Here is a 26,092-nt window from a genome sequence, read left to right as displayed (position 1 = left end):
AAAATTGTTTTCATTATTATAATTATCTGAAATTGTCTTACAATGTAATTTTGTCAAAAAGGATGGCTTAGTTTAAATGAATGTGGGTCTTGCTGCAACTTGGCAACCCATTTTAGGAGCTTTTGCGCACATTTTAAGGGACGCTTTTGCCATTTGTAGCCATACGACAAAATAAAAGTGTATGCTTCAAAATTACATTTTTAAACATTATTTGACACAAAACGGTAGAGTGGGTTTCCATTTTTATATTAGATACATATTCACATAATTATTATATATTTAAATGATAATACGTTTTAAAGCGAACTAATACCTCCAATAAGAGGAAAACATCCTGAAATTGTAATGCGACTGAATTGGAGATTCTGCTTTCTAAGGCGGCTGAGCGCTCCCCTTGGTAAAATCCATATGTACCATTAAATACAATAATTAGCTGGTAAAATAAGCCGCCCAATAATTGATAAATTTTTTAACTGGTTTCCATTTCGGATCGTGATCCAGTTGCGCCTCCAGCGTAAAGGAGGTGTGGCTATCAGTTTCTCCAGTGTCACTCAGTGAAGGGAGGAGCGGACAACGTACAAAAATGCTGAATTTTCAACAGCCTTAAAACATGTATCGGGTAAATCGTGATCTATATTAAAATACCAACCTCCCCTGTAAGTGTTATCAATGTATTATACGATCATATCGGCCTTGTTTGTGCGAACAAACGTGAGGAGCACCAATGCCGCCAAATATGTGAGTATATCGCCATGGCCAGGTAGTGCAGCTTCCTATACACAGACTTATCTAATTCGGTGGTCTTTTATAAATAAGCATTATTATCGCATCTAAATTAAGTTTCTGATATTATAAATAGCGCATTAGACTGTTGGATGGGTTATTGGCGATGTCTTGACACGGACACTGCGTAATTTGCGCTATTGTGTGTGTTGCTTCAGTGCTGCTTTGACCTGTTAAACCAGATCCTGAGCTGTTTGGTGAGGTGGATCATTTTGAAACACAAAAGGAGACCATGGTTATTTGCTAAATAATGCTTACCACTCTTGCCTGTCTGTGTGGAAACAGTTCATTATGGACCAGATTGCAGAGGAAATTCATCAGTAGGCATCAAAGTTGGAATTAGTATTGACTTTGTGGGCCAGAAAGAGAAAAGGGACTATAACTAAAGTGGGTGTCCTCTACTGACATCGTTGGTTCTGATTTAAAGGGATAGTTCACCCAAAAATGTAAATTCTCTGATCAGTTACTCAGCTTCATGTCATCCCAGATGTGTATGACTTTCTGTCTTCTGCAGAACACAAATGAAGATTTTTTTGAAGAATATTTTAGCTCTTTAAAGGTGCACACACTGATTCTAATCCAATACACTTTTGGTCAAATTCTTCTAGTATCTCCTCACAGTCTGCTTGCTGTCCGTTCTGTGGGTGGGCTGAAGAAGAATCTAGTATTTGTACACAGCCCTGGCTCTGTAAATGGGACAAAAACAAAGTGGAAAAGACTGATCCATACAACACTACTCCAGCCAATCAGCAACAGAGGGGTGGTTCTTGTGCACAGGATGGGGGTGGGGGCAGAGCAAGAGCGAAATTCATTAGAAGAGCGATGGCAAATTTGGCTGATGCGAACTTTCTAAACTTCAAGGAGGACAAATGACTGAGAAACAGACCAAGAGAAAAAGGTCAGAGGAATGTAAACTAAAAACTAAGGATTATGATAATTCGGGGCTAGGAGCCCCGTCAACATCGGCAAGGCTTTTTAAGCGGTGGAGAGAAGGAATGAATTTGCGTCCATGAATTTGGGGGCAGGGCTTCCAAAGGAGCACTGAAGGGAGGGGTGTTTGTTTTGGAAGTTGTGTTCGAATATCAACAGTGTTTCTCAGGAATCAATGAGTGCACCTTTAAGGCCTCACAATGCTAGTGAATGGGTACGAAAAATTTGAAGCTTCAAAAAGCACATAAAGGCAGCATATATGTAATCCACAAGACTCCAGTGGTTAAATCTATATCTTCTGAAGCAAAATGATAGGTGTGGGTGAGAAACAGATAATTATCTAAGTCCTTTTTTTACTATAAATGATCCTCCCTGCCCAGTAGGTGGCTACCTGCACAAAGAATGTGAATCACCAAAAACCAAAGAATGTAAAAAGGTGTTAGTGGAGATTGATGGTAAAAAGGACTTAAGTATTGATCCGATTCTCACCCACACTTCTCATACCACTTCAGAAGACATGGATATAACCACTGGATTGCTTTTATTGATTATTTGTATGCTGCCTTTATGTGCTTTTGGAGCTTCAAAGTTTTGGCACCCATTCACTTGCATTGTAAGGGACTACAGAGCTGGGAAATTCTTCTAAAAATCTTTGTGTTCAGCAGAAGAAAGAAAGTCATACATATTAGGGATGGCATGAGAGTAAGTAAATGATGAGAGAATTTTCATTTTTTGTTGAACTATTACTTTAAGTGACTGTATCAGTAGGCTGCTGCCCACATAGTGCTGTGTCCACTAAATATGACCTTTTGTGTCTCCTAAACACACATATTGCTGATCACCATCTGGTTTGTTTGTTTTTTTGCTTCTGAAAATGTGCAGTTTTATACATTTATATCTCTTTTTTTATTTTTACTCTGACAGAATGGGATCTTTGTGTTAGAATGAGAAGTCCAGTGCCACGCTTCAGGGACGTCGAAAGGCAGGCCAGTGGCTTGCAGTCCACGCAGTGTCTTCCTCCCTGTCATGAGCGACCGAAAAACATGTGGTTCATCCGAGATGCCTGTGGTATCATTTGTGCGATCATCACCTGGCTTCTCGTCTTCTTTGCAGAGTTTGTTGTACTGTTTGTCATGCTGATCCCATCAAAGAACTTGACCTACAGCCTGGTGAATGGAACCCTATTTAATAGCCTGGCCTTCCTCGCCTTGGCATCTCATTTCAGGGCCATGTGCACCGACCCAGTAGGTTTTACCCACACTGGTTAATCTTATGCACATTTAAAGGGATAGTTCACCCCAAAAATGATAACTGTCATCAGTCACTTTCATTGTGTGGCGAAAAGGTGCAATGAAAGTGAATGGTGACTGAGGATAACATTCTGCCTAACATTTCACTTTGTGTTCCAAAGAAAGTCAGGATTTGGAATGACTTTTGGAACAACAGTCTCTTTTTTTATAGTTAGTAATTAATGTCTTCCATAGCACTACTTAAAGGTTGCTGAGTTTGGTTCTTTCTTAGGGAGCTGTGCCAAAGGGAAACGCCACTAAGGAGTACATCGAGAGCTTGCAGCTGAAGCCAGGCCAGGTGGTTTACAAATGTCCCAAGTGCTGCAGTATTAAGCCAGATAGAGCTCACCACTGCAGGTAAGATGGGAGCATATGGACACTAAACACATAACGGCAGAAGTTCTGTTCATCTTGGTCACCTTTTAGCTGCATCGAGTGAGTTGAGATAATTTTAGATGTTTCAGACTGCACATTTTAGACAGAATACTCTTGCATCTGAGCTCAGCTATTGTTCTGTATATTAGTGTTATTTGGCAATGTTTATGTGACTTATCTCATCATCTCTTTCCTTTCCCCACCCTTCTATTCAAACTACAGTGTCTGTAAGCGCTGTATACGGAAGATGGACCATCATTGCCCTTGGGTAAACAACTGTGTAGGGGAAAATAACCAGAAGTACTTTGTGCTTTTCACAGTAAGTACTACGAGGGTCACTTTACACATGCTGTTAAAATACCATAAACATACGTGTTAACCACAAGTTGTAGACCCAAGTGTTTTACAGCATTGCAAATATTGCATTTTAGTCCAACTTATCCTTGACTGTGCAAGATGTGCTAATAAGAGATAAGACATTTAATACTTGTTTTATTTTATTATGTATAATTATTTATTACATTTTCAATACAATATCAATAAATTATTCATAATTAATTAAATATGAATTAATGTAATTAATTATTATATATAATGCATGCATTCTGGTTATTTTAAACCTAAACTAGCTAATAAACATCTAATGCGGGTTCTGATTTAATTGATTTTCAGATGTACATTTGTCTGATCTCTCTGCATTCCTTGGTCATGGTGGTCTTTCATTTTCTAAACTGCTTTGAAGATGACTGGGCAAGTAAGTGAGATAGCATTTGTTATTGTTTGTACGATAGGTAACTTAACCCCTGTGATCTCTAGATGATGAGGTCAGATGGCAAGCATGCAATTTAGAAAGTTGTCTCCTGGGGCAACAAGTGCGATCTTAATACCTATCGGGCAAGGGAGTGACTTTACTTTTTTCATGATTAAATAGAAAAATGTAAAACATTTTACATATTGACTTCCATGAGCAGTTTTTATTTTCTACCACAAGTGTAAATCGGCTGATAAATATGCTTATACTGCTGGGAGGTGATTTTATTTTTATATATATATATACACACATATACACAGAATATGTTTTGTATAGTAAGGATGTTTTCAAAAATAATGGCATGAATCATCATCTGTTGCAGCACTCCTTGTTCTACTTCTATTTGCAAAAGGATTGACAAATGACAAATTTGTGAAACATCTAATGTGCCAAAGACTTTTGAAAATGTGGAAGCCCTATCTTCTACGTATATACATTATGACATTCAAATAAGCCAGTCAAATTTGCATGTGTGCCGTGTGTTTTCAAACAGGTCACTGGCGTATCACTAACCAAGCTTAGTTAAAAGATCAAACCTCTTGCAGTTCATGTGCTGATGTGCAGAACGTAGATGCTTTCCAAATATGTAGTGTGCCTATTTGCATGTACAAACACAAATAAAGCATTGCCAGATATTCATCCCTCCAGTCAAAAGTAATCAAACATTGACAAAATGAACCTGCTTCCAGTGAATTCATACCTGTGTCAGTAGATTATAGGAACCATGTTGTGTTCTGCAGGACCCTGTGCATATTTTTATGGCTGTGTGTGTGTGTGTGTGTGTGTGTGTGTGTGTGTGTGTGCTCCCTCTCCCTTCCTGACCCCAGAGTGCAGTTCCTTTTCCCCTCCAGCCACTGTCATCCTCCTCATCCTCCTGTGCTTTGAGGCCCTCCTCTTCCTCATCTTCACCTCTGTGATGTTTGGAACCCAAGTCCACTCTATATGCACAGATGAAACGGTAAGACCACTTCCTTTCTGCAGTGAATGGACATGGCGGTGGTAGCTGTTGCAGCCGGCATCTGATCTGCATTGTTTTTTATGTTAGTGTGGTTTTAGAATAGTTTTACCCAAAAAAGCCACAATCATGCTGAAACTGTGATGCAAAAAGTAAACTAGGTTGCTGCATATCTAATAACAATGCACTAGCATACATCCACACTGGTTATTGGGCACTTACCTTGGTATCTAGTTATCATTAAGCCATGTCCTAACCAGATGCATCGCAATAAAGCGGCACGCAGTAAATTATTTTCCATGAGAGAGATTTTGTCCTAACCTAGCATTGCAACGATACAAAGTCCCGCTCCTTAAACATCAAATATATTGTTATTGACTGTAATTGCACTGCTTCACGCAACGCTGTTAGGGATGTCCCAGTACCGGTATTGGAATCGTGTCCAATACTGCGCTCATGTGCTTGTACTCATACACCTCCTGTCTGTCGTGAATTAAACAGACAGATAGGCCCCGCCCAAACTCACACCATTGGTTGAGTAACACTGTTTGGCCATTTCTAAGCAGGTCGCTCAAAATAAACAGAGCAATTTTCATAGCGCATCATGAACGCAGTGTTTACAGTTTTCAAGAAAATTAACCTATGAATGGCTTACTAATAGTTGTCTCTGCATATTAAGCTGGGATATAAGAAAGTATTTTAACACAGAAAGTTACATACTTCAGCTATAAAGGAATAGTTCGCCCAAAAATTCAACTAATCTCATCATTTACTCACCCTTATGCCATCCCAGATGTGTATGACTTTTCTTTCTTCTGCTGAAAACACATGAAGATTTTTAGAAGAATATCTCAGCTTTGTTGGTCCTTTTAAATGCAAGTGAATGTTAGCCAAAATTTTGAAGATCCAAATATCAATGACTCCAGTGGTTAAATCTATATTTTCAGAAGTGATATGATAGGTGTGAGTGAAAAACAGATCAATATTTAAGTCCTTTTTTAGTATAAATTATCCTACCTGCCCAGTAGTTGACGATGTGCACAAAGAATGTATATCGCCAAAAACAAAAGAAGAATGTGAAAGTGAACGTGGTGATTTATAGTTAAAAAACAAAGTATTGATCTGTTTCTCACACTCACCTATCATATCACTTCTTAAGATATAGATTTATCCACTGGAGTCTTATGCATTACTTTTATGCTGACTTTATGTGCTTTTGGAGCTTCAAAGTTTTGGTACCCATTCAGTTGCATTGTATGGACCAAAAGAGTCGAAAAATTCTTCTAAAATCTTCGTTTGTGTTGAGCGAAGTTCACCAAAAAATTTAAATATCTCTTTAAGACACCGTTTTGATTAAACAATTGAAGTAAACTGTTGATATGGAATTCAGGGAACAAAAAAAATAAGTAACGTATCAGTGAATACTGAAAAGGAAGTATCGGTACTCCTTCTCAAAAATAAAACAAAATGGTATCAGAACATCCCTAATTATTGTGGTCAGTGTGGATGGGCAAATGTTTTGTCGCTGGTATCGTATTGCATGTTGTCTGGATAGGACATGGTGCCTGCACAGAATCTGCACACTTTTTTCATACTTTCAGCATTTATTATGTCTTATTCATGAAACACAAGGATGAAAATTTTTAATGTAAACTGCTCATAAATCCATTATTATGTAAATTGGCGCATAATGTATGTCAATGGGAAGTAATAATGGATTTATGATCGGTTTACGCAAGTTTCTTCTGCTCATGTTTCGTAAATAATTATGCGCAATAGATTTAATTTGGGTAAAGTTTGTTAAATTAAGCTTTTTAAAAACATTTATTGAAAACTCTTTCAAAATGCTATTTTAGTAGGGGAAAATAAATGTATTATCACACAAAAGGTGGGGATGTGTCCTTTTTTTTTAATGACATTTAAATTCTGTATAAATCTACGGATGTAGAGTGTAGTTATTATTTAAATGTACTGTACATAGTGACATCTGATATTGAGTGGAACCTCTTAAATGAGTCAACCCAATCCATTGCTTTGGGCCAAATACTAACACGAGGTCTTAGCTGGAAAACGCGTTCTATAGATCCTTTTAGACTTATCCTGAGTAGTTAGTTATTTGACACTGCCCTTAGGTTCTCTCTGGATCTGTGCAATGTCCACCAGATGGCCTTGAGGATTGCAGTCATTTTCACTATGGAAATGATTATAATAATAAGATAGTGTACGCTACCTGTCAAAAGTTTGGACACACTCATTCTTTTTAATACTATTTTCTATATTTTAGAATTTAGAAAAGTCATCAAAAGAAGAAATTTTGTAGTGACCAAAATGTCAAACCATTCAAAATGACATTATATTTTAGCTTCTTCAAAGTAGCCACCCTTCAACTTGATCACACTCTAGTCATCCTCTCAACCAACTTCATGAGGTCAGGTGCCACCTGGGATCCTTTTTAAACGGTATTGAAGGAGATCCTATGATGTGAACTTGTTTGTTACTTTTCCTTATTCTTCAGTTCAACTCATCATTAAAAAAATAAACTGAAATGAAAATTTGTCAGTTTTGTAAAGAAATGTACACCATTTATAGACCTCTTTGTTTTAAAAAATAATAATAATTTCAAGCATTTAAGCTTTTACATAAAAAAAAGTGTACCCAAACTTTTGACCTGTACTGCATTTATTATATAGGAATCGGGGGGTTTATTGAGTATAATGTTGGAACATATTGCATTAGAATTGCGTACAAAATGGTACTGCCTTACCTTCCAGAAAAAAAAAACATTTTTGAAGGACTCAAAAAGGCTCATAATCAGATATGTAATGCTATTAAACCCTTTTGAGTTGAAATGTGGTTACAATCCATTGTTTTATGGAATGGGTCAGTTGTTCTTATCCTCTTATTTGATAATATTCTCACACTCTGAAGTGTCGGTTATCTCTTGTTTTTAGGGCATAGAGCAGTTGAAAAAGGAAGAGAGAAGATGGGCAAAAAAAACAAAATGGATGAACATGAAGGCGGTATTCGGACACCCCTTCTCAATAGCATGGTTTAGCCCGTTTTCCACACCCGACCATGGGAAAGCTGACCTCTACCAGTATGTGGTCTGAGCTCAGGAAGCTTTAAACTAGAGACTGCACACTTGGACTGCCCTTATAAACTTGCGCATCAGCGTCTTTTAATTTGTGTATTATAAACCTTGAGACTCTTCTCACCAGTGAGGCTAAATCATCTTTATCTTTATCGTTTTTTAGGAGGAACAAATCATTGCTCATTCAATTACCCTTGCCTCCATTTATTTTCATTAAACCGAAAGTAGAAGCTGTACATTTATCATGTCTTAATCAGAAGAATCTCTGCCCAGCTATACTAAAATGAAGATGAATGATGCAGAGATATTAGAAGCCAATGTATGCTAATATAATCACTACTGTAACCTCTTTAGACTGTTGCCAGACTTTTCAGTTATAACCTTCATGCTGAAAGTCATTTTAAACTTTCTTTTCATTCTTCTGATCTATCTATAACATCTTTTCCTGGTTAAAAAGAGCACTGACAACCATTCACTAAAATGGTATATAACGCTTACAGTTACTAGAGATGTTTAACATGAATCTATCTATGCAGAATAGTAAAGAATAAACAATAGATTTTAATTAGGGGTGTAAATATTTGCTCTGACAACAGTTGGAATTAATTACAATTCATTATACTAACTGATGTGATGCATCATGAAATCTGAAATTTGTTGACAATGAAGGTTCAATTTGATTAAATTAAGTTTCTACAATTCATTACTACTATCAAAAATATAATGAAGACATGAATGTAACTGGAGGGATTTACATCGTAGTTGCATATTGAAAAAAACATACAGTTGATACATTCATTTTGACACTAATTGTATTTTGGAATAGAAATAAATAATTTGAAATAAATGCATGTATCCGGTATTATTAAAGTCTGCAGTCGATACATTAACATTATCAGATCAATTTCACACCCCTAAAACTAAACTGTGACAATAATGCCATTGAAACAATAATTGTCTTCGGAATTAAAAAAAATGTGCTTTGAGGAATTATGGGTAACTATACATATAATTTTATGGGTAACACTTTACAGTAAGGTTGCATTTGTTAACATTAGTTAAAAACATTAACTAGCAATGAAAAATACATTTCCAGCATTTAATAATATTGGTTAATGTTAATTTCATCATATACAACTTTTGATATAAAAAATGTAATACTATATGTTAACGTTAGTTAATGCACTATGAACTAACAAGTGCATTTTTATTCACTGACATTAACAAAGATTAATAAATGCTGTAAAAATATGTTGTTCATTGTTAGTTCATGATACTTAATGCATTAACTAATGTTAATCAATGGAACCTTATTGTAAAGTGTTACTATTTTAAGTGAAAATAAATAATAATATTACCAATTAAAAGCTATTACGTAATTTTTATTTACCGATCTAATTGGTAACATCTGTTACCTATTCCAGAAAAAAAGTGGTCATTAAGGTGTTTATGATCTTTTTTTTTTTTTTACAAGTTGGTTTACTTGTTTAATTTACCTATGTTTAGTGCACTTGGTTTGAAGAAATGCTGGAGAAGAAAAAGGTTTAGAATTTTTTTATTTACATTTTGACCTCTATTTACTACATCTATGAACAGTATATGAACATCATTTTAATTGTCGTTTCTGGGTTTGTATATGACAGATGATTCACCAGTGTTGCCATTGTTTTGGTTAAGTGCATAAATTTGTTAATTTGAAAAATCGTGTAAATTAATAATACACGATTTTGTTATGATGAATGAAATATGCTTGAATTTTAATTGTGTATGAAAAAGGCAATCATTTTGTTCTTCTTGGGGAAAAAAAGCGAATTAAAAACCTAAAAAACCTGGGATGTTGAAACAGTCATTAGTCCTTTAGGTTTCACAATATCACGAGTGTTCAACGTTTTTGATGCGAAACCACTTGCGAAACTGTCTTTGCTTTTAAAATGGAATTACAGGAAAAACAAGCTAAAAAATACCATTTACATTGCAAAATAACTGTGTCGTAATCTCTCAAGATGTCTAAATATTGTAAAAATGTGTGTGCTTGGTTTTTATCTTCCTCCTTACTTTACATTCATCTGTCACTAACCAATTTTTTCCTGAATATTTTTTTCTTGTTTTATAAATTGTTCTTTTGCTTTGTCATTTCCAAGGATTCTCTCTATCTACATCATCTATCTATTTGAGACTTAAAATGGATGACAAAAGCCTGATAATTTTTAATTCATATTTAATTCATGAAGCATATTTAGGCCTGATGTCATTGTTTGATTGGTGTGATGTACAGGTAAGCTTTGATCACTGTCAATGTAAAGAAAGTTCCAACACGGCTGATGTGCCAATTGCCTGAACGCATGCTATTTGAAATTGTCTTTTTTTTTTTTTTTTAGGAATGAAAAAGCATGCTGCATGCATTGTTTTTAAAATGCCATAAAGTGACCGTGAGCATTTCCTTCCAGTTGGTTTATCTTTCTCATACATGATTAAACAGTGACCGCACTCAGGTGCATGAGTTAAACTAAATCATTTCCCATTCTCCTCTCTACTGCTGTAACCATTTGCAGTCTTTTTCAGTTCAGAGGAATTTAAGTTGGTAATGTGCCATTGTGGATGTTCCCCATCAATTTATGGATTATATCATTATTTATTTCTTGCGAGAGTTACAAAGGTTTCTTTTTTTGCAGGGCATCGAAAGGTTGAAGCGTGAAGACCCTACTTGGCAGAAGACTACATCCTGTGAGGCTATGAAGTCAGCATTTGGGGGTGGCTTCTCTCTGGCCTGGTTGAGCCCTTTCACAGACTGTACATGCCAGAAAGATGCTTCAACCCATGTTCCTGTGTTCCAGGGGGAAATCATTGAGGAAGACGTGATTGAAATTCCTTTGGAATCGCATTAGAGCAAAATGGTTTTGCTGCTTAAAGGGATAGTGCACGCATAAAATAAAACTTCTTGCCATTATTAACTCACCCTCATGGTGTTCCAAACCCCTATGACTTACCTTCTTCTGTGGAACACATGTAATACGGAAGCACCCATTGGAACACCCTGAGGGTGAATAAACGATGACAGAATTTTCATTTTTGCGTGAACCGTCCCTTTATTATTAAACCAAGACTGAAATGGCACATCTCCTACCTTGAACTTGCAATATGTCTACTGTAGACATTTTAAATTAGACTTGATTTGGATACATTTCTAACTATTGAAACTGGAGCTTTTATATACCGTAAGTGCCTTAAAGCATAATGAACTACCAAAAATACATTTCATTCTTTTTAAAAAGAGCAGCAAATGTCGTATATTTGTTTTAGAGTGTAGAACTTTATCTTCTGGTCTTTGTGCCACAGAGATTGAGCTCCAACACATCTATACTGTTCCTGGAGCAGTGATGTCTTAGTTGTTGTTTGGTTTTTTTAATAACATGTTTTATCTTACCTTAGTATTGAAGAAACATTGACTGGCTGTTAATTGTCTTGTATTAAATAATTATCTGATTCTCTGAAACACGGCACTGATGCACCAAAGGACTTTTTAAAGTTGACTGGCAAGGGGAGATGGGAAAAAGCCAGCTGCCAACTTCAGGTGCAGAATTAGTCATGTAATGTGAACAGATTGTGCTCATTTGTTGACCTGTTTTGTGTTTTCTGTAACTAGAGGAAACTTTGGAATATGATATTTACCATCCAAAGATTTGAAGTGTTACTCTTATTGTTTACGTGTATGTCTTATCTTACCATGGCATGTCATGTATATAATTTTTATATTAATGGACTTCTAAAACATTATCTTTTGTGCATCTTTCCATTTCAGTTTTCACCTTTACGATGTTTTGGAGTTTTTCATTGTTTCCTTGTTATGGCTACACAACTTTAATTACAAGCTTTCTACAAATAAATTAGCTGTTTTCCAACCATGTTTTCAATAGTTATTTGAAAAGAAAAGGAAAATGATGACAGGTAGACTGTTATACGTGCTAATCTGAACCCATAAAGTAATAGGTTTTATGTGGTTTAATAACTTGTCAAACTGTCTCTGTGGTAAAGTTTCCCTTTTCAAGGTAAAATTGTATCGCACATTGAACCTCTTAAAATGTTCAGTCCAGGTCAGTGGTTTACTCAAAATGACATAATAGACCAACATTTAATAAAGAAAAGCACACATCTTCTGCAGCACTAATTAAAATACTGTTTTATATATATATATATATATATATATATATATATATATATAAAAAAAAAAAGGTCTAACATTTGCACATAAGGTGCTACTTCACAAAGGCCTTCAAGATATGTGCAAGACAATTGCTTTCAAACTAATGTAAATGATCCTTTCAAATAAATTAATACTAAGAAAATTATCTTTACAAATCACAGTAATGTTACTGAACTATGAATTAACATTCATGTATAAAATAATTACACACCAGAGTAGTGCTTTAAAAAAAACATGATTAGGCATAAACATTGGTTCAGTGAGAGTGAAAGTAGATTGTACTTTGGAAGACCTGAGATTAAAAAGACGAATAGAGAGAGACTATCTAGAAATTCAATCTAAAGGTGAACAAAAATGTTCACCTCTCATCCAAGATTCATACTGTAGCTGACTGTTAAACATGGACCAGGACTAGAAGATTTATCTATCGGTATACTTCACCATATTTTATAAACCATCCAACTCTTAATGATTACAGCCCTTAAGGGGATAGTTCTCATTATTTAATCTCGTTAGTAATCCATATGATTCCAGTGGTTAAATCCATCTTTAGAAGCAAATGTTGGGTAAGAAAAAAATCTATATTTAAGTCCCTTTTTACTATAAATCTCCACTTTCATTTTCAAAATAGAATAAAAGTGAAAGTGGAGATTTATAGTAAAAAAAAAAGGACTTAAATAATGATCTGTCTCTCACCACCACCTATAATATTTCTTCAGAAGACATGGAATTAACCACTGGACTCGAATGGATTACTTTTATACTGCCTTTGTGAGCGTTTTGGAATTTTAAATGTCTGGTCACTGTTGGGCTAGAGTCCACCTTATTTGAGTCCAAGTCAAAAAGGGATGGAGTCAGACTCAAGACACAGTCCATAACTAACCCTAACCCTCCAAATGAATCTGCTCAAGAATCGGAATTGAAACCATAAACTCAATTTTATTTTAGTTTTTATTTCTACTTCAATTTAGTTTTATCTCAAATTATGGGTGAAATACATTTAAATGTAATTAATTACATACATTTAATTGGTTAAATTCCATCTAATAAATGGTAATATAAAAACATTGAATAATGCCCATAAAATTAAATACAACACAAAATAAAAACAGAAAAGATCAGATCCAATTACAAAAAATATTTATATACTACAGCAGGACACTTCACACTATTCAGTCCTCCTGCAGTGTCCAGGTGTAGCCTACTTCCCTAAAGTAAAGATAACATTTTTGACAAACTCAACAGACGTTTTGTTCTTTTCACATTAGATTTAGTATGGATAATAGGTGAATAGAGTCTTCTCCCCTCACGTGTGAACACTATAGTATTTTCTGACTTTTTTTGCCATTGAAATGCAAGTGCCAGCTTTACAGGCAACACACAGAGGTTGCGTGACAAGTATGTGACGGACTGAGTTGTACAATTTCCCTCATGGTCTATTTCATCTGTCAAATTAGCTTAAATGTCCCTAAAACAAAGTAAATTTGTTATAACTAATATTTTCAGTTAGAAATGACATTGTGTAGTAAGCAGGAGTCTGATAAAAACATGTGCTCCATTTAATAATTTGCAGGAACGTACTTTTTAAAGTGGACTTACATTATTGATGTTTCTGAATGAGAGCAGCAGAGCATGTCTGGCGAATGGCAATCTCTTTTCCGCACACGCATACAGCACGGGCGAGAGAGTTAAAAAAAAAAAAAAAAAAAAAAAGTACATTGAAAGAGTGAGCGCTGCTCTCAGCCAGAATAATCACATGTAAGGACATACATGTGAAAACAGATGCGCAGTATCAAATACACAGATTGTATGATAGTACTAAATGTAGAGAGCACATCAATATAAAGTCAAAGGCAAATCCTTGACATTTAGAGACAATTTTTAAATCCCAGCCAGATGCTTTTTTTCAGGTCTGAGGGGGAGAGAGGGAAAAAAAAAAAAAAAAGGGGGAGGACGACATATGGCCACCCTATGTTACGTTATTTGTTTTCATTGCATCACAAATGCCATGGACTCAGTCGGACTCTGAAAAAAAAATCCCAAGTCTAAAAGGCTCGAGACTGAGTCTAGTCAAGTCCATTAAAATGGGACTTGTGACTCGGACTTGATTCAGAGTACGAACTTGAGTACCCCAACTCTACAGGTCACCATTAATTTGCATTATATGGACCTACAGAGCATTCTTTTAAAAATCTTTTTTTGTGCTTTCTAGGACAAAGTAAATCATGCTCATCTGGGATGGCATGAGGGAGAGTATGAGAGAATTTTCATTTTTGGGTGAACTTACCCTTTAATTGCTGAAGTATAAAGTAACTGAAGTGGAATAAATCTATATGATCAAGGCAGGGTAAAGAGCCAGTACCTTGCATGACTATTGCTCACAAAAAATTAAATAAATACTTGTCTCACCACATATGAAAATTGACATGCGTGGGGAGACAACATTTTTTAAAATATTTTGCAAGCAAAAGAATACTGATGTTTTTGTGATTTTTCATTCTAGTAGAGCACCTGAATTAACTGTATTTTGGCTGTGCATGCTGTAAAGTGAACTTGCAAGACTGTAGGCACAAAGTGAGTCATAATTCTAGGCTTTGCATTAAAATTTGTGTTACATCATTATTTACCTAATCATGACACTATTTAAAAGCAATCCCAGAACGAAAATAAATAAATTAATATTTAGCATAGATCATTTCATCATGGAGTTCTGCATAATTATTTTCAAATGAATAAATCCATTTGAAGTCCTTTTTTCACACTTTTTTGCCTTGATCACAGGCAAGACATTGTTGCATTGTTCAATATTTGTTCTGTTATTAATCTTTCTTAGCCACATTTTCCTTTAGTGCCTGAGGAGTTGATCCATGCAAGACAAGAAGCCCTGTCAGGGTCAAAATGATACCAATCCACCACATTGTGACATGTGTTTCCCCAAAGATCGCATATCCAAGGAATGCCTAGAAAAAGAATTGCACAAAAATACATAATATGATAACTTTTTATAACTAAAATAATTTTAATGGAGTAATCATTTATATGAATTTGATACAAAACTCACAGAGGAGATAAAGTTTGAGGCAGTAGTGGTCACAGTGGCTCGGGCAGAGGAGGGCGAGTGTCGGAGGGCTTTAGCGAAGAACATCCACATCACAGCATTACAGGTAAACAGTAGACCACCACAGAGCAGCCGCAGGGGTATATGTAACTAATGAACAACATATTAGATCATATTTTGAATATCTGTATAAATACTAAATATACAGTATGTAACACATAAGGACACACACACACACACACACACACACACACACGATTATTAGGAACACCATACTAATACTGTGTTTGACCCCCTTTCGCCATCAGAACTGCCTTAATTCTACGTGGCATTGATTCAACAAGGTGCTGAAAGCATTCTTTAGAAATGTTGGCCCATATTGATAGGATAGCATCTTGCAGTTGACGGAGATTTGTGGGATGCACATCCAGGGCACGAAGCTCCCGTTCCACCACATCCCAAAGATGCTCTATTGGGTTGAGATCTGGTGACTGTGGGGGCCATTTTAGTACAGTGAACTCATTGTCATGTTCAAGAAACCAATTTGAAGTGATTCAAGCTTTGTGACATGGTGCATTATCCTGCTGGAAGTAGCAAACAGAGGATGGGTACATGGTGGCCATAAAGGGATGGACATGGTCAGAAACAATGCTCAGGTAGGCCGTGGCATTTAAACGATGCCCAATTGGCACTAAGGGGCCTAAAGTGTGCCAAGAAAACATCCCCCACACCAAACATCCCCCACACAATTACACCACCTGCACAGTGGTAACAAGGCATGATGGATCCATGTTCTCATTCTGTTTACGCCAAATTCTGACTCTACCATCTGAATGTCTCAACAGAAATCGAGACTCATCAGACCAGGCAACATTTTTCCAGTCTTCAACTGTCCAATTTTGGTGAGCTCTTGCAAATTGTAGCCTCTTTTTCCTATTTGTAGTGGAGATGAGTGGTACCCGGTGGGGTCTTCTGCTGTTGTAGCCCATCCGCCTCAAGGTTGTGCATGTTGTGGCTTCACAAATGCTTTGCTGCATACCTCGGTTGTGGTTATTTCAGGCAAAGTTGCTCTTCTATCAGCTTGAATCAGTCGGCCCATTCTCCTCTGACCTCTAGCATCAACAAGGCATTTTCAGCCCACTGGACTGCAGCATACTGGATGTTTTTCCCTTTTCACACCATTCTTTGTAAACCCTAGAAATGGTTGTGCGTGAAAATCCCAGTAACTGAGCAGATTGTGAAATACTCAGACCGGCCCGTCTGGCACCAACAACCATACCACGCTCAAAATTGCTTAAATCACCTTTCTTTCCCATTCTGACATTCAGTTTGGAGTTCAGGAGATTGTCTTGACCAGGACCACACCCCTAAATGCATTGAAGCAACTGCCATGTGATTGGTTGATTAGATAATTGCATTAATGAGAAATTTAACAGGTGTTCCTAATAATCCTTTAGGTGAGTGTATAATATATATATATGGTGCATTCAGAATGCATTCTGTATTTTTTTTTTCCACATTTTGTTATGTTGCAGCCTTATGCTAAAATGCTTTAAATATATATACATTTTCACATCAAGCTACACAACACACACCATAATGACATAGCAAAAACAGATTATTAATAACTTGGTGATTTTTTTACAGTTTTTTTCTTAATAAATTTGCATTGACATAAGAATTCAGACCCTTAACTCAGTACTTAGTTGAAAAACATTTGGCAGCAATTACAGCCTCAAGTCTTTTGGGTTATGGTGCGACAAACTTTGCACACCTGGATTTGGGGATTTTCTGCCATTCTTCGCTGTGGATCCTCAAGCTCGGTCAGGTTGGATGGGGACCGTTGGTGGACAGCCATTTTCAGGTCTCTCCAGAGAGGTTCGATTGGGTTCAAGTCTGGACTCTGGCTGGACCACTTAAGGACATTCACAGAGTTGTCCCTAAGCCACACTTGCATTGCCTTGGGTGTTTAGGTTCATTGTCTTGTTGGAAGGTGAACCTTTGGCCTAGTCTGAGGTTCTGAGTGCTCTGGACCAGGTTTTCATTAAGGATACCTCTGTATTTTGCTGCATTCAGCTTTCCTTCAACTCTGACCAGTCACCCAGTCTGAAAAACACCCCCACAGCATGATGCCACCACCACCATGCTTCACCATTGGGATGGTATTGCGTAGATGTTTGGTGCCTGGTTTATCTTCAGACATGGAGCTTGGATTTGAAGTAAAATCTTTGTTTCATCATACCAGAGAATCTTGTTTCTTAAAGTCTGATAGTCCTTTATGTGCATTTTCATGTGTCTCGCACCGAGGAGAGGCTTCTGTCTAGCCTCTCTGCCATAAAGCCAAGATCGTTGAACTGTTGCAGTGATGGTTGTCCCTCTGCAAGTATCTCCAATCTCCACACATGATCTCTGGAGCCCTGTCAGAGTGACCATAAAGTTCTTGATCACCTCTCACAAAGGCCCTTCTCCCCTGATTGCTCAGTTTGGCCAGGCGGCCAGCTCTAGGAAGAGTCCTGGTTGTTCCAAACTTCCAATTAAGAATTATGGAGGCCACTGTGCTCTTAGGAACCTTCAATGCAGACCAGTTTTTGTAGCCTTCCCCAGGACACAATCCTGTCTCTGAGCTCTGCAGGCAGTTCCTTTGACCTCATGGCTTGGTTTTTGCTACGATATGCATTTTCAGCTGTGAGAACTTAAACAGGTCTGTGCCTTTCCAAACCATGTCCAATCAATTGAATTTGCCACAGGTGGACTCCAATCAATGTGTAGAAACTTCTCAAAGATGATCCAGAAGAATAGGATGCACCGGAGCTAAATTTCAAGTGTCATAGCAAAGGGTCTGAATCCTGATGTCAATGTGATATTTCTTTTTTTTTTTTTTTATAAATTTGCAAAGTAGGTTTTTGCTTTGTCATTATGGGGTATGGAGTATATAGATTGATGTGGGGGAAAATGCATTTTAGCATAAGACTGCAACAATGAAAGGGTCTGAACACTTTCTGAATGCATTCACACACAACAATAGGCATATGTCATATATACGTAATATTATGATCTAAGGCAGCGGTTCCCAACATTTTTGTTAGCGCCCTTTGACCTAAATGATTTATTAGAAGTACCCCCTGAAATTTTAACCTTTCGAAACTTAATGTTACATCTTTGCACTTTATTTTTCATATTATTATTTAATGAACCTTAACACATCTATAACACTTTTCTTACGTATACATTTCATTCACTACTGGCATTTCTATCCCAATCAGATATTGCACTACATTCCCAGTGGACCACACACACACACACCCACCCACACCCACACCCACACACGGTTTAAAGTAAAATTGACGCACTTGGTTTAAGTTGTGTTCATGTTATTTTATTTGTTAAATGACGTTCAGAATAATCCGACATATTTCCGTAGACAATCACGAACCCCAGTTTGGGTAACCCTGATCTAGGAAATCTTCTATGATCTTCATTAGAAATCAATCATTGCTATGACAGAAAATGTTAGGTGAATTTGTTCAGAAGAAGACTTACCCAGTCACAAGTTGTGGTATCCACCCTATGATCCAGAGTGTTCTGCTGTCTCGCCCAGATCTTCAGCGCTGCTGTTTCACACACCTCTTTCAGATAATCAGCACCCAGGGATAACTTTGCAGAAGATGAGGCTAAAGCTCCGAGAAACCCCGCCACCAACGCATAAAACACACCGGGCAACATTATTTAACCTCGGTTCAATTTACTGATCGAGTTTTAAATTAGTTAAGTATCGCTTCTCCCCCATATTTGCAATTAAAGAAATAAACTGTCAGTGACACTTCCTACTGTGAATCACAGAAATAAGACAAGCTGATAGGCCTACAACAGCGAAAACAACCACACATATCTACAAATGGGTGGAGCTTAACATCCCGAAACGGTAGGGGAGGAGCATTATTTATTAATCAGGAAAGCGCTACCTGATTGGTCAACAAAACTATAACCCACCCCTAAACATTTCACCAACCAATCAGGTCGCGCTTTGTTCATAGATATGAACGATTCTTCCCCGTCATTTGACCTTTCAGAAATTAGCTCACAGGTGATTGGCCCTTAATAATATTTCTTTATTTTAATTGTGTATAAATTATTTTACAGACTCGCAGTGTCAATCTTTAAATTTGTGTTCGGAGACCGCTGAAGTAGCACACTGACGCGATGTTACAAGGATGCTGTTACTTTTCCCTGCTAGTGGGGTTGAGTTACAGTTTAATATAGGATGATTTGTAGTTGTTGCGTACAACTATCTACAATTTAAGACAAAATATCCTGAGATTTGAAGGCGGATCAATTAGGAATTAGGCTTTTTGAGCCATCAAGCGCTCCCTGGAGGAACACAATATTTTAAGCTAACAACACCACAGTCCCTCTCCCAGTGAAGGTTAGCAAAACCAAGCGTTACGTGGCGGTACACTGGAAAGGAGACCAGAGGCCGTTCGTTTAGGGTGGCCATCCGTCCTTACAGATATGCGATTTGCCGTATTTAAGCTGGTCAGATGCCGTCACGGTGAAATCGTTCCAGATCGCCAATTTAACATTGATAAACTGGGAACTTTGCCTACGGTGGTAAGGGACTGTCTGAAATGTCCACACAGTGTGCTAAAACTGAGTTTATATATATATATATATATATATATGTATATATATGTATATATGTGTATGTGTGTGTGTATAAACTATCCAAAATACATAACTATACATAAGATAAAGAAGACAAATAATCAAAAAATAAATATGTTTTTAAAATATATGATGTTTTACTTTGAATAAGTCATTGGTCAGGAAAGTTCTCATTTTAGCATATAATAAAGGATATACCATTTTTTATTATTATTATTATTAATAACGCATATTAACTCAACACATTTATTGCTAAAACTGTGGAGGACGTGTTAGGGGCCAGTTTCCTCACAAAAGCAGTTTATTCAGCACACTGAAGCATCTCCTCCATCGACATCTAATATAATAATAATATAATATAATATAATAACAGCTTCTTGTCTCCTCGCCAGTGTACCGCCCATAGAATGTCTATGGGACCACCACGTTATGCATTGCTTTCCTAACCTTGTAGGTTAACCTTGATATAAGGGCACTATTATTGATGTCAGGGCCATTATCTGATTGGCTTCGAATACGTGATACAAGGTTTGGATCTGGAATAAATAATCACTGGTAACGCTTGCTTTCCAACCAAAGGCAGTGAAATCTGTAAACTAACTCTGGTTGGTCGATTATAGTCGCATGGTGATGACGTTACACAAACACGAGCTTTATTATTTTTGCCTCATTTTGGCTTGTACTGTGTTCAGGCTCATTTTAATTTGCACATAATGAGTAAAAAAGGTAATGTATCATGGGTGAAACCAGCCGAGCCATCCTTTTTGAAGAAGTTCAAGAGTGATGTTGGTTTTAAAGAGGGGCCGACAGTGGAGACTAAAGTAAGTACCTTTATTTGTCACATTGGCTGTGACTCAAAACCTAGTGAGCTACCTACCTAGACAGCATTTTAGTGTGCGGTTCAATCGTTTCAAACGCGACTATACTGTTTGCCAAAATGCTATCTCGGTAGGCAGCTCACTATGTTTGAAGACCACCTTTATGCTTAGTCTATTGAATTCAATATTAAATGTAAATGTTGTAATTGCAGAAAGAGCAGATGCCGCAGTGTGATGATGACAGTGGTGACAGTGATCGGGAGGATGAAATGCCCCAAGTTGTGGTCCTGGAAAAGGGAGATTTGAGTGCTGAAGATGTTGTAAATCTAAAAAAAGATACAAAGGGTTCCAAGACAGGTAATGCACACAAGCATTGTTTACATGGACAACAAATAATGTAATGAAACTCTTGTTGTAACTCTGACACCTCAATACATTCCTCTTGAGCCATGTATATGATGGGCCAAAGTACCTCAAATTAAACAATTGATTAATAAATAATTGAGCCCAAATAATTGTTTAGAACAATAATGCAATGCACCAGTTTATTTTGTTGTATATGATGATGTTTAAAGCATATAGTAATATCTCCTTTCAGAAAACTATTACTACATAATAGATTGATCTATTTTCATAATAAGACTTATATGCAAATGTCATTTTTTTTAGGAGTACTTTATTTCTCCAAATTGGATGATGCATGCATAAACATGACTAAATAATACTTTATAACCTTGATATTGCATATGTTTTTGAAAATGAATAGATGTTCTTTGAAGCTGTATTCTAAGGTTATGCAATAAACATCTGTCTTGGCACAGCAAGTAGTTTTAGTCTGATTACTTTTCTGTCGAATCATTAATCTTAAGTGATGTTCTGGTGTTCAACAAGCATGAAGTCATTAAATAAAGTAAGCACTCTCATTTTCACTAGATGATCAACCTCCCCTGGATGGAAAGATCGTCTTTAAAAAGCCTGTCAAACGCTCCTCTGATAAATTCGAAGGCATTACTGCCAGCTCTAGTAAGAAGAAGAAAAATGAGGATGGTGAGAAGAAAGAGTCAAAGACAGGTGTGAAAGTAAAGAACAACAGTCTACTGTCTTTCGGTGGTGATGACGAGGAGGAAGACTAGCAGCATCTCTGGGTCAGACTATTTCTCAGACTGATCCTTGCAATGTTCAATCTGCTCTTTTAAAAACGTATTTCCGTGTATCTGAATAGATGTGTTGTGTGAGGGTGATCAAATCCATGTAAGGTTTAATTTTTACGATATAATTTTGTAGTCATTATGAGCCTCTGCAGGAGCATCTTCAACAGCAAATTACTGGGAAGTAACAATATACAATTCCATTTTGATCTCCATGATAGTCATTGATGACATTTTTGAGAGAATTTGTGACAAACCTGTTCAACCAAGAAAAGCAAAAGCAAGACAAAAGAACATCAGAAATGCTAATTTGATGGAATATCCACTATAGAGGTTGACATGACTATAACATATTGTTTTGATGAAATGAAATGATCCTGCTGTGAGCTCATTAGATGTACATATATGGCTTCTATTAAGGAGCTGTGAATGTTTTCCACTTTTTGCTGTTGTTTTTAGGTTTTTGTATCTTCTAAATCCCAGATTCTGGGAATTGTTTTATTTGTATTGTACTACTCATTGTCACATTATGGGAAAGGACTTTTGGAATAAAAATGTTTTTTCCCCTTTCCATTTGTCAACCTGTGCTGCTACTGAAATTTTGTAATAGGGTTATGAATACTATCAGAAACATTATCAGGTTGAGTAAAATTATGTATCATGGAACAATTTCAAAACAACTTATAAAGTTACCAGTGGGTGGCACATAAATAGACACAAATATTCATTTAGTATATGAGTACACTCACTGAGCTCTTTATTAGGAACACCTGTACACATACAGAGTTACATAATCAGACAATCATATGGCAGCATTGTAATGTATAAAATCATGCAGATATGGGTCAGGAGCGTCATTTCAAGTTCTCAACAACCATCAGAGTGGGGAAAAATGTGATCTCAGTGATTTTGATCGTGGCATTATTGTTGGTGCCAGACGGGTTGGTTTGAATATTTCTGTAACTGCTGATCTCCTGGGATTTACACACGCAACATTCTCTAGAGTTTACTCCGAATGGTGCCCAAAACAGAAAACATTCAATAAGTGGCAGTTCTGTGGATGGAAGCGCCTTTAGGGCGTCACCGGATAATGACCAGACTGTTAAAGCTAAAAGAATGGCTACGGTAACTCAGATAACCACTCTGTATAATTGTAGCAAGCAGGACTTGAAGCAAGCAAGAAGAGCATGTCGAACCTCGAGGCAGATGGGCTGCAACAGCAGAAGACCACATCAGGAACTTTATTAGGACCATAGTTTTCAAAATGAAGTGCTCAGTGATTGCATAAACATTTCTTTGTACTGTATATTCAGTTCTTCTAAATATTTTAAAATCTTATGTTTGAGTTTGAGATCTTTAAGAAAGAATCTGAACTTGTTGCTAGTGATTGATTCTTGAATTCTTGATAAATGGAAAGGTTCTGGAAGTCAAACACAATAAGCACTGAGATCATTTTAATGGTTACCTTTAAAAGCAACACTTGATTAAATGTTCAGTCTTGTCCACAACTGTTAAAACATACAACTTACAAAGATGTTGTCACATTGTTTTCCACTAGAGGGAATATAGATCGAGTTCAAACAATAAAATGCTATGCAACATCTTCTGTTCAATACAATTTAAATCCACTTAAGTTTTATATTGGGTAGATTGAACTTGAAAATATTTTGTCGTTTAATACTTTTAGTATGCTTATTCAGACACTTATAACAGCTCATTACATGAACAATGTATGTAATAAAAGCAGCAAATAATGTGTAACACTTTGACAAATATCTACTAAGGACATATTTTGCATCTGTCTAACAGATATGTTCACAATAAATAAATATAGTGCTATCAGAAAAGGTCATTTTGGAGCCAAACAGGCTGCTCCTGTAACACTCATTTGACAACAGATAAGAAGACATCTACATATCTCACTAAAGCATTTGTCCATTTTTTTTTAACAGTACAGCTACAGATTACTTATTTGAATGTTATTCGTCATAAAAATGTGAGGTGCTAACACAGTAATATTGAAATATCACAATGAACTGGAGATGAATGTGGTAGATTTAACTTTTTCAAGATGCTCAAATTCTGGATAACCACTTCATTTGAATACATTGTTGAAGTTTAGATATGTAACAAAGAATTTTAACAGTAACCTGGTTCAAATTCCTGTAAATATGTTTTTATTTACTGTATGCATGTTATCTAAAAAACCCATATTTTATAATAGGCATGTTCCCAGTGTGTCTAATCAATGCACTTATTCTTAGAAGTGGCTGGGAATTTGAGATGGCAGACTTGAACTCCTTTTATATAATATAGTGTCCTCTAAAAACAGAACTTTAGAAAGCTACTCACAATACAAACCCTGGTTCCCAGAGTGAGTCCATTAAAGTAGTTGAAAGGCATCTTCACATTAAATAAATTATCAAGCTTAGTTCATCTCATGTATCCTATTCACAAATTCTCTCATTTACATTTGGCAGACACTTTTATCCAAAGCAACTTACAGTGCACTTATTACAGGGACAATCCCCCCAGAGCAACCTGGGGTTAAGTGCCTTGCTCAAGGGCCTAACAGTGGCATCTTGGTGGTGCTGGGGCTTGAACCCCCAACATTCTGGTCAGTAACCCTGAGTCTCAACCACTGAGCCACCACTGCTCTCAGCATGTTAATCAAATGTAAATGGCACTGCCAACATTTAAATGACACTGAGAAAATAAAGTAGACTTCATTTTAATCATCTTGCTTGCCCTTGTGCTGAATAACTTGTGTTAAAGTATTGGAGTTTCTTAAAGAATAGTGATATTATGCAGGTTCCACTGGATCTCAAAGCACCAAGGAATATGCCTTTGTAGATATAGTTTGATGGAAAATCCAAACAAGAATGCAACATGATGAAAATAGACTGCTCTTGTTAAAATAATCAAAGCTGCATAAAAACTGCAAGAGCATGGTGTAGGCAGTATTGTAACTATAAACTAAGAGTTATAGTTTTATCGCACTACGTTGCTTGGTCTCAATGTAGACGGGTTATACAAAGAAATCCTCTCTACACTAATAAAAAAAATGGTTCTAAATCCCAATTTTCCCATATGTCAGTGAGGTGATTTTGTGGAGCATCCACAAGAGGGCAGTCAGACAGAAAGAAATAGTTAAAAATTCCATATTTGCTCAATAAGTGTAGATAACCAAGGCTGCACAAAGAAATATTCCATATTCAATACAATTTAAGCTCAATCAACAGCATTTGTGGCATTATGTTGCTTACCACGTTTACAATGAGGCACTTACAATGGAAGTAAATGGGACCAATCTGTAAACTTTAAAATACTCACTATTTCAAAAGTATAGTCACAAGACGAAAACAATATGTGTGTTAACATGATTTTAGTGTTATGTAATCACTTGCTAACCTTTTCTGTGCAAAATCATAGCCAATTTTACAACTTCATTGCCATGACGATGTCAACAACCCCTAAACCATTACGTTTTAAACAACTTTACAGCTCAAATTATACATGAGTTTTAACAGAAGAATTCATGTAAATGCTTTTAAAAAATTATAAGCTTCATATTTCATCCTCTAAAACATAAAAAAATTGGCCCATTCACTTCCATTGAAAGTGTATCACTGCAATCCTGATTTGTACTTTTTTGGACATACTAGGGACATACTAGTCTAAAAAAATTTTTTGTGGTAATCAACATTATAACACACATTCTGTCAATTGAGCTTAACTTTTATTGAAGCCAGAACATTCCTTTAATTCCCAAAAATATCCAAAGTACTTTTGAGTACATTCTGTCATGTACAATGACAAAACCTGAAAGGTTGGAAGCAAAGCCCTGAGTTCAAATCTAACCATTAGTGTAGAAATTGACCTAGGATGAAAGGAAAGTCCTTGAACAAAATAAAACATTGTATATGTTTATATAAAAATAAAAACCAAAGACAAATTGTTAAAGGTAGATC

The 26,092-nt window shown here is 36.4% G+C and overlaps 3 protein-coding genes across 4 annotated transcripts; 2 read left to right on the top strand and 1 right to left on the bottom strand.

Annotated features, from left to right (window-relative positions):
• The first annotated feature begins 514 nt into the window (after positions 1 to 514).
• On the top strand, positions 515 to 12,127 carry zdhhc3a (zinc finger DHHC-type palmitoyltransferase 3a). 2 transcript variants are annotated; one of them, XM_052144590.1, is made up of 7 exons: positions 515 to 738; positions 2,638 to 2,957; positions 3,235 to 3,359; positions 3,600 to 3,696; positions 4,050 to 4,131; positions 5,016 to 5,146; positions 8,095 to 11,049. In XM_052144590.1, the coding sequence occupies exons 2-7, from the start codon at positions 2,658 to 2,660 to the stop codon at positions 8,251 to 8,253; spliced, it is 894 nt and encodes a 297-aa protein (XP_052000550.1). In that variant the 5' UTR covers positions 515 to 738; positions 2,638 to 2,657; the 3' UTR covers positions 8,254 to 11,049. The 2 variants fall into 2 exon arrangements, with proteins under 2 accessions (XP_052000550.1, XP_052000549.1); XM_052144589.1 differs by having other exon boundaries at positions 518 to 738; positions 10,907 to 12,127.
• Positions 12,128 to 13,267: 1,140 nt separating this feature from the next.
• tmem42a (transmembrane protein 42a) lies at positions 13,268 to 19,364 on the bottom strand. Its single transcript, XM_052144711.1, has 3 exons — positions 19,034 to 19,364; positions 15,497 to 15,643; positions 13,268 to 15,395 (listed from the first exon to the last, which is right to left on the bottom strand). The coding sequence occupies exons 1-3, from the start codon at positions 19,214 to 19,216 to the stop codon at positions 15,255 to 15,257; spliced, it is 471 nt and encodes a 156-aa protein (XP_052000671.1). The 5' UTR covers positions 19,217 to 19,364; the 3' UTR covers positions 13,268 to 15,254.
• Positions 19,365 to 19,748: 384 nt separating this feature from the next.
• Positions 19,749 to 22,662, top strand: kiaa1143 (KIAA1143 ortholog). The gene is made up of 3 exons (XM_052144712.1): positions 19,749 to 20,976; positions 21,186 to 21,330; positions 21,907 to 22,662. The coding sequence occupies exons 1-3, from the start codon at positions 20,869 to 20,871 to the stop codon at positions 22,104 to 22,106; spliced, it is 453 nt and encodes a 150-aa protein (XP_052000672.1). The 5' UTR covers positions 19,749 to 20,868; the 3' UTR covers positions 22,107 to 22,662.
• The last annotated feature ends 3,430 nt before the right edge of the window (positions 22,663 to 26,092 follow it).

Source organism: Xyrauchen texanus, chromosome 15 (genome assembly GCF_025860055.1).
Source record: "Xyrauchen texanus isolate HMW12.3.18 chromosome 15, RBS_HiC_50CHRs, whole genome shotgun sequence".
Taxonomy (NCBI): Eukaryota; Metazoa; Chordata; class Actinopteri; order Cypriniformes; family Catostomidae; genus Xyrauchen; species Xyrauchen texanus.
Note: the sequence above shows the minus strand (reverse complement) of the source record. Positions and strands in the feature narration are given on the sequence as shown.

What these genes read in the sequence shown, in the direction of transcription:
- zdhhc3a (XM_052144589.1), top strand. Translation starts at nt 2,658, where the DNA reads ATGAGAAGTCCAGTGCCACGCTTCAGGGACGTCGAAAGGCAGGCCAGT. An exon ending in GGGCCATGTGCACCGACCCA is followed by an intron (nt 2,958 to 3,234) that starts GTAGGTTTTACC and finishes GTTCTTTCTTAG; the next exon opens with GGAGCTGTGCCAAAGGGAAA. An exon ending in CTATATGCACAGATGAAACG is followed by an intron (nt 5,147 to 10,906) that starts GTAAGACCACTT and finishes CTTTTTTTGCAG; the next exon opens with GGCATCGAAAGGTTGAAGCG.
- tmem42a (XM_052144711.1), bottom strand. Translation starts at nt 19,216, where the DNA reads ATGTTGCCCGGTGTGTTTTATGCGTTGGTGGCGGGGTTTCTCGGAGCT. An exon ending in ATACCACAACTTGTGACTGG is followed by an intron (nt 15,644 to 19,033) that starts GTAAGTCTTCTT and finishes GTTGTTCATTAG; the next exon opens with TTACATATACCCCTGCGGCT. An exon ending in CCTCAAACTTTATCTCCTCT is followed by an intron (nt 15,396 to 15,496) that starts GTGAGTTTTGTA and finishes TTCTTTTTCTAG; the next exon opens with GCATTCCTTGGATATGCGAT.
- kiaa1143 (XM_052144712.1), top strand. Translation starts at nt 20,869, where the DNA reads ATGAGTAAAAAAGGTAATGTATCATGGGTGAAACCAGCCGAGCCATCC. An exon ending in GGCCGACAGTGGAGACTAAA is followed by an intron (nt 20,977 to 21,185) that starts GTAAGTACCTTT and finishes TTGTAATTGCAG; the next exon opens with AAAGAGCAGATGCCGCAGTG. An exon ending in TACAAAGGGTTCCAAGACAG is followed by an intron (nt 21,331 to 21,906) that starts GTAATGCACACA and finishes CATTTTCACTAG; the next exon opens with ATGATCAACCTCCCCTGGAT.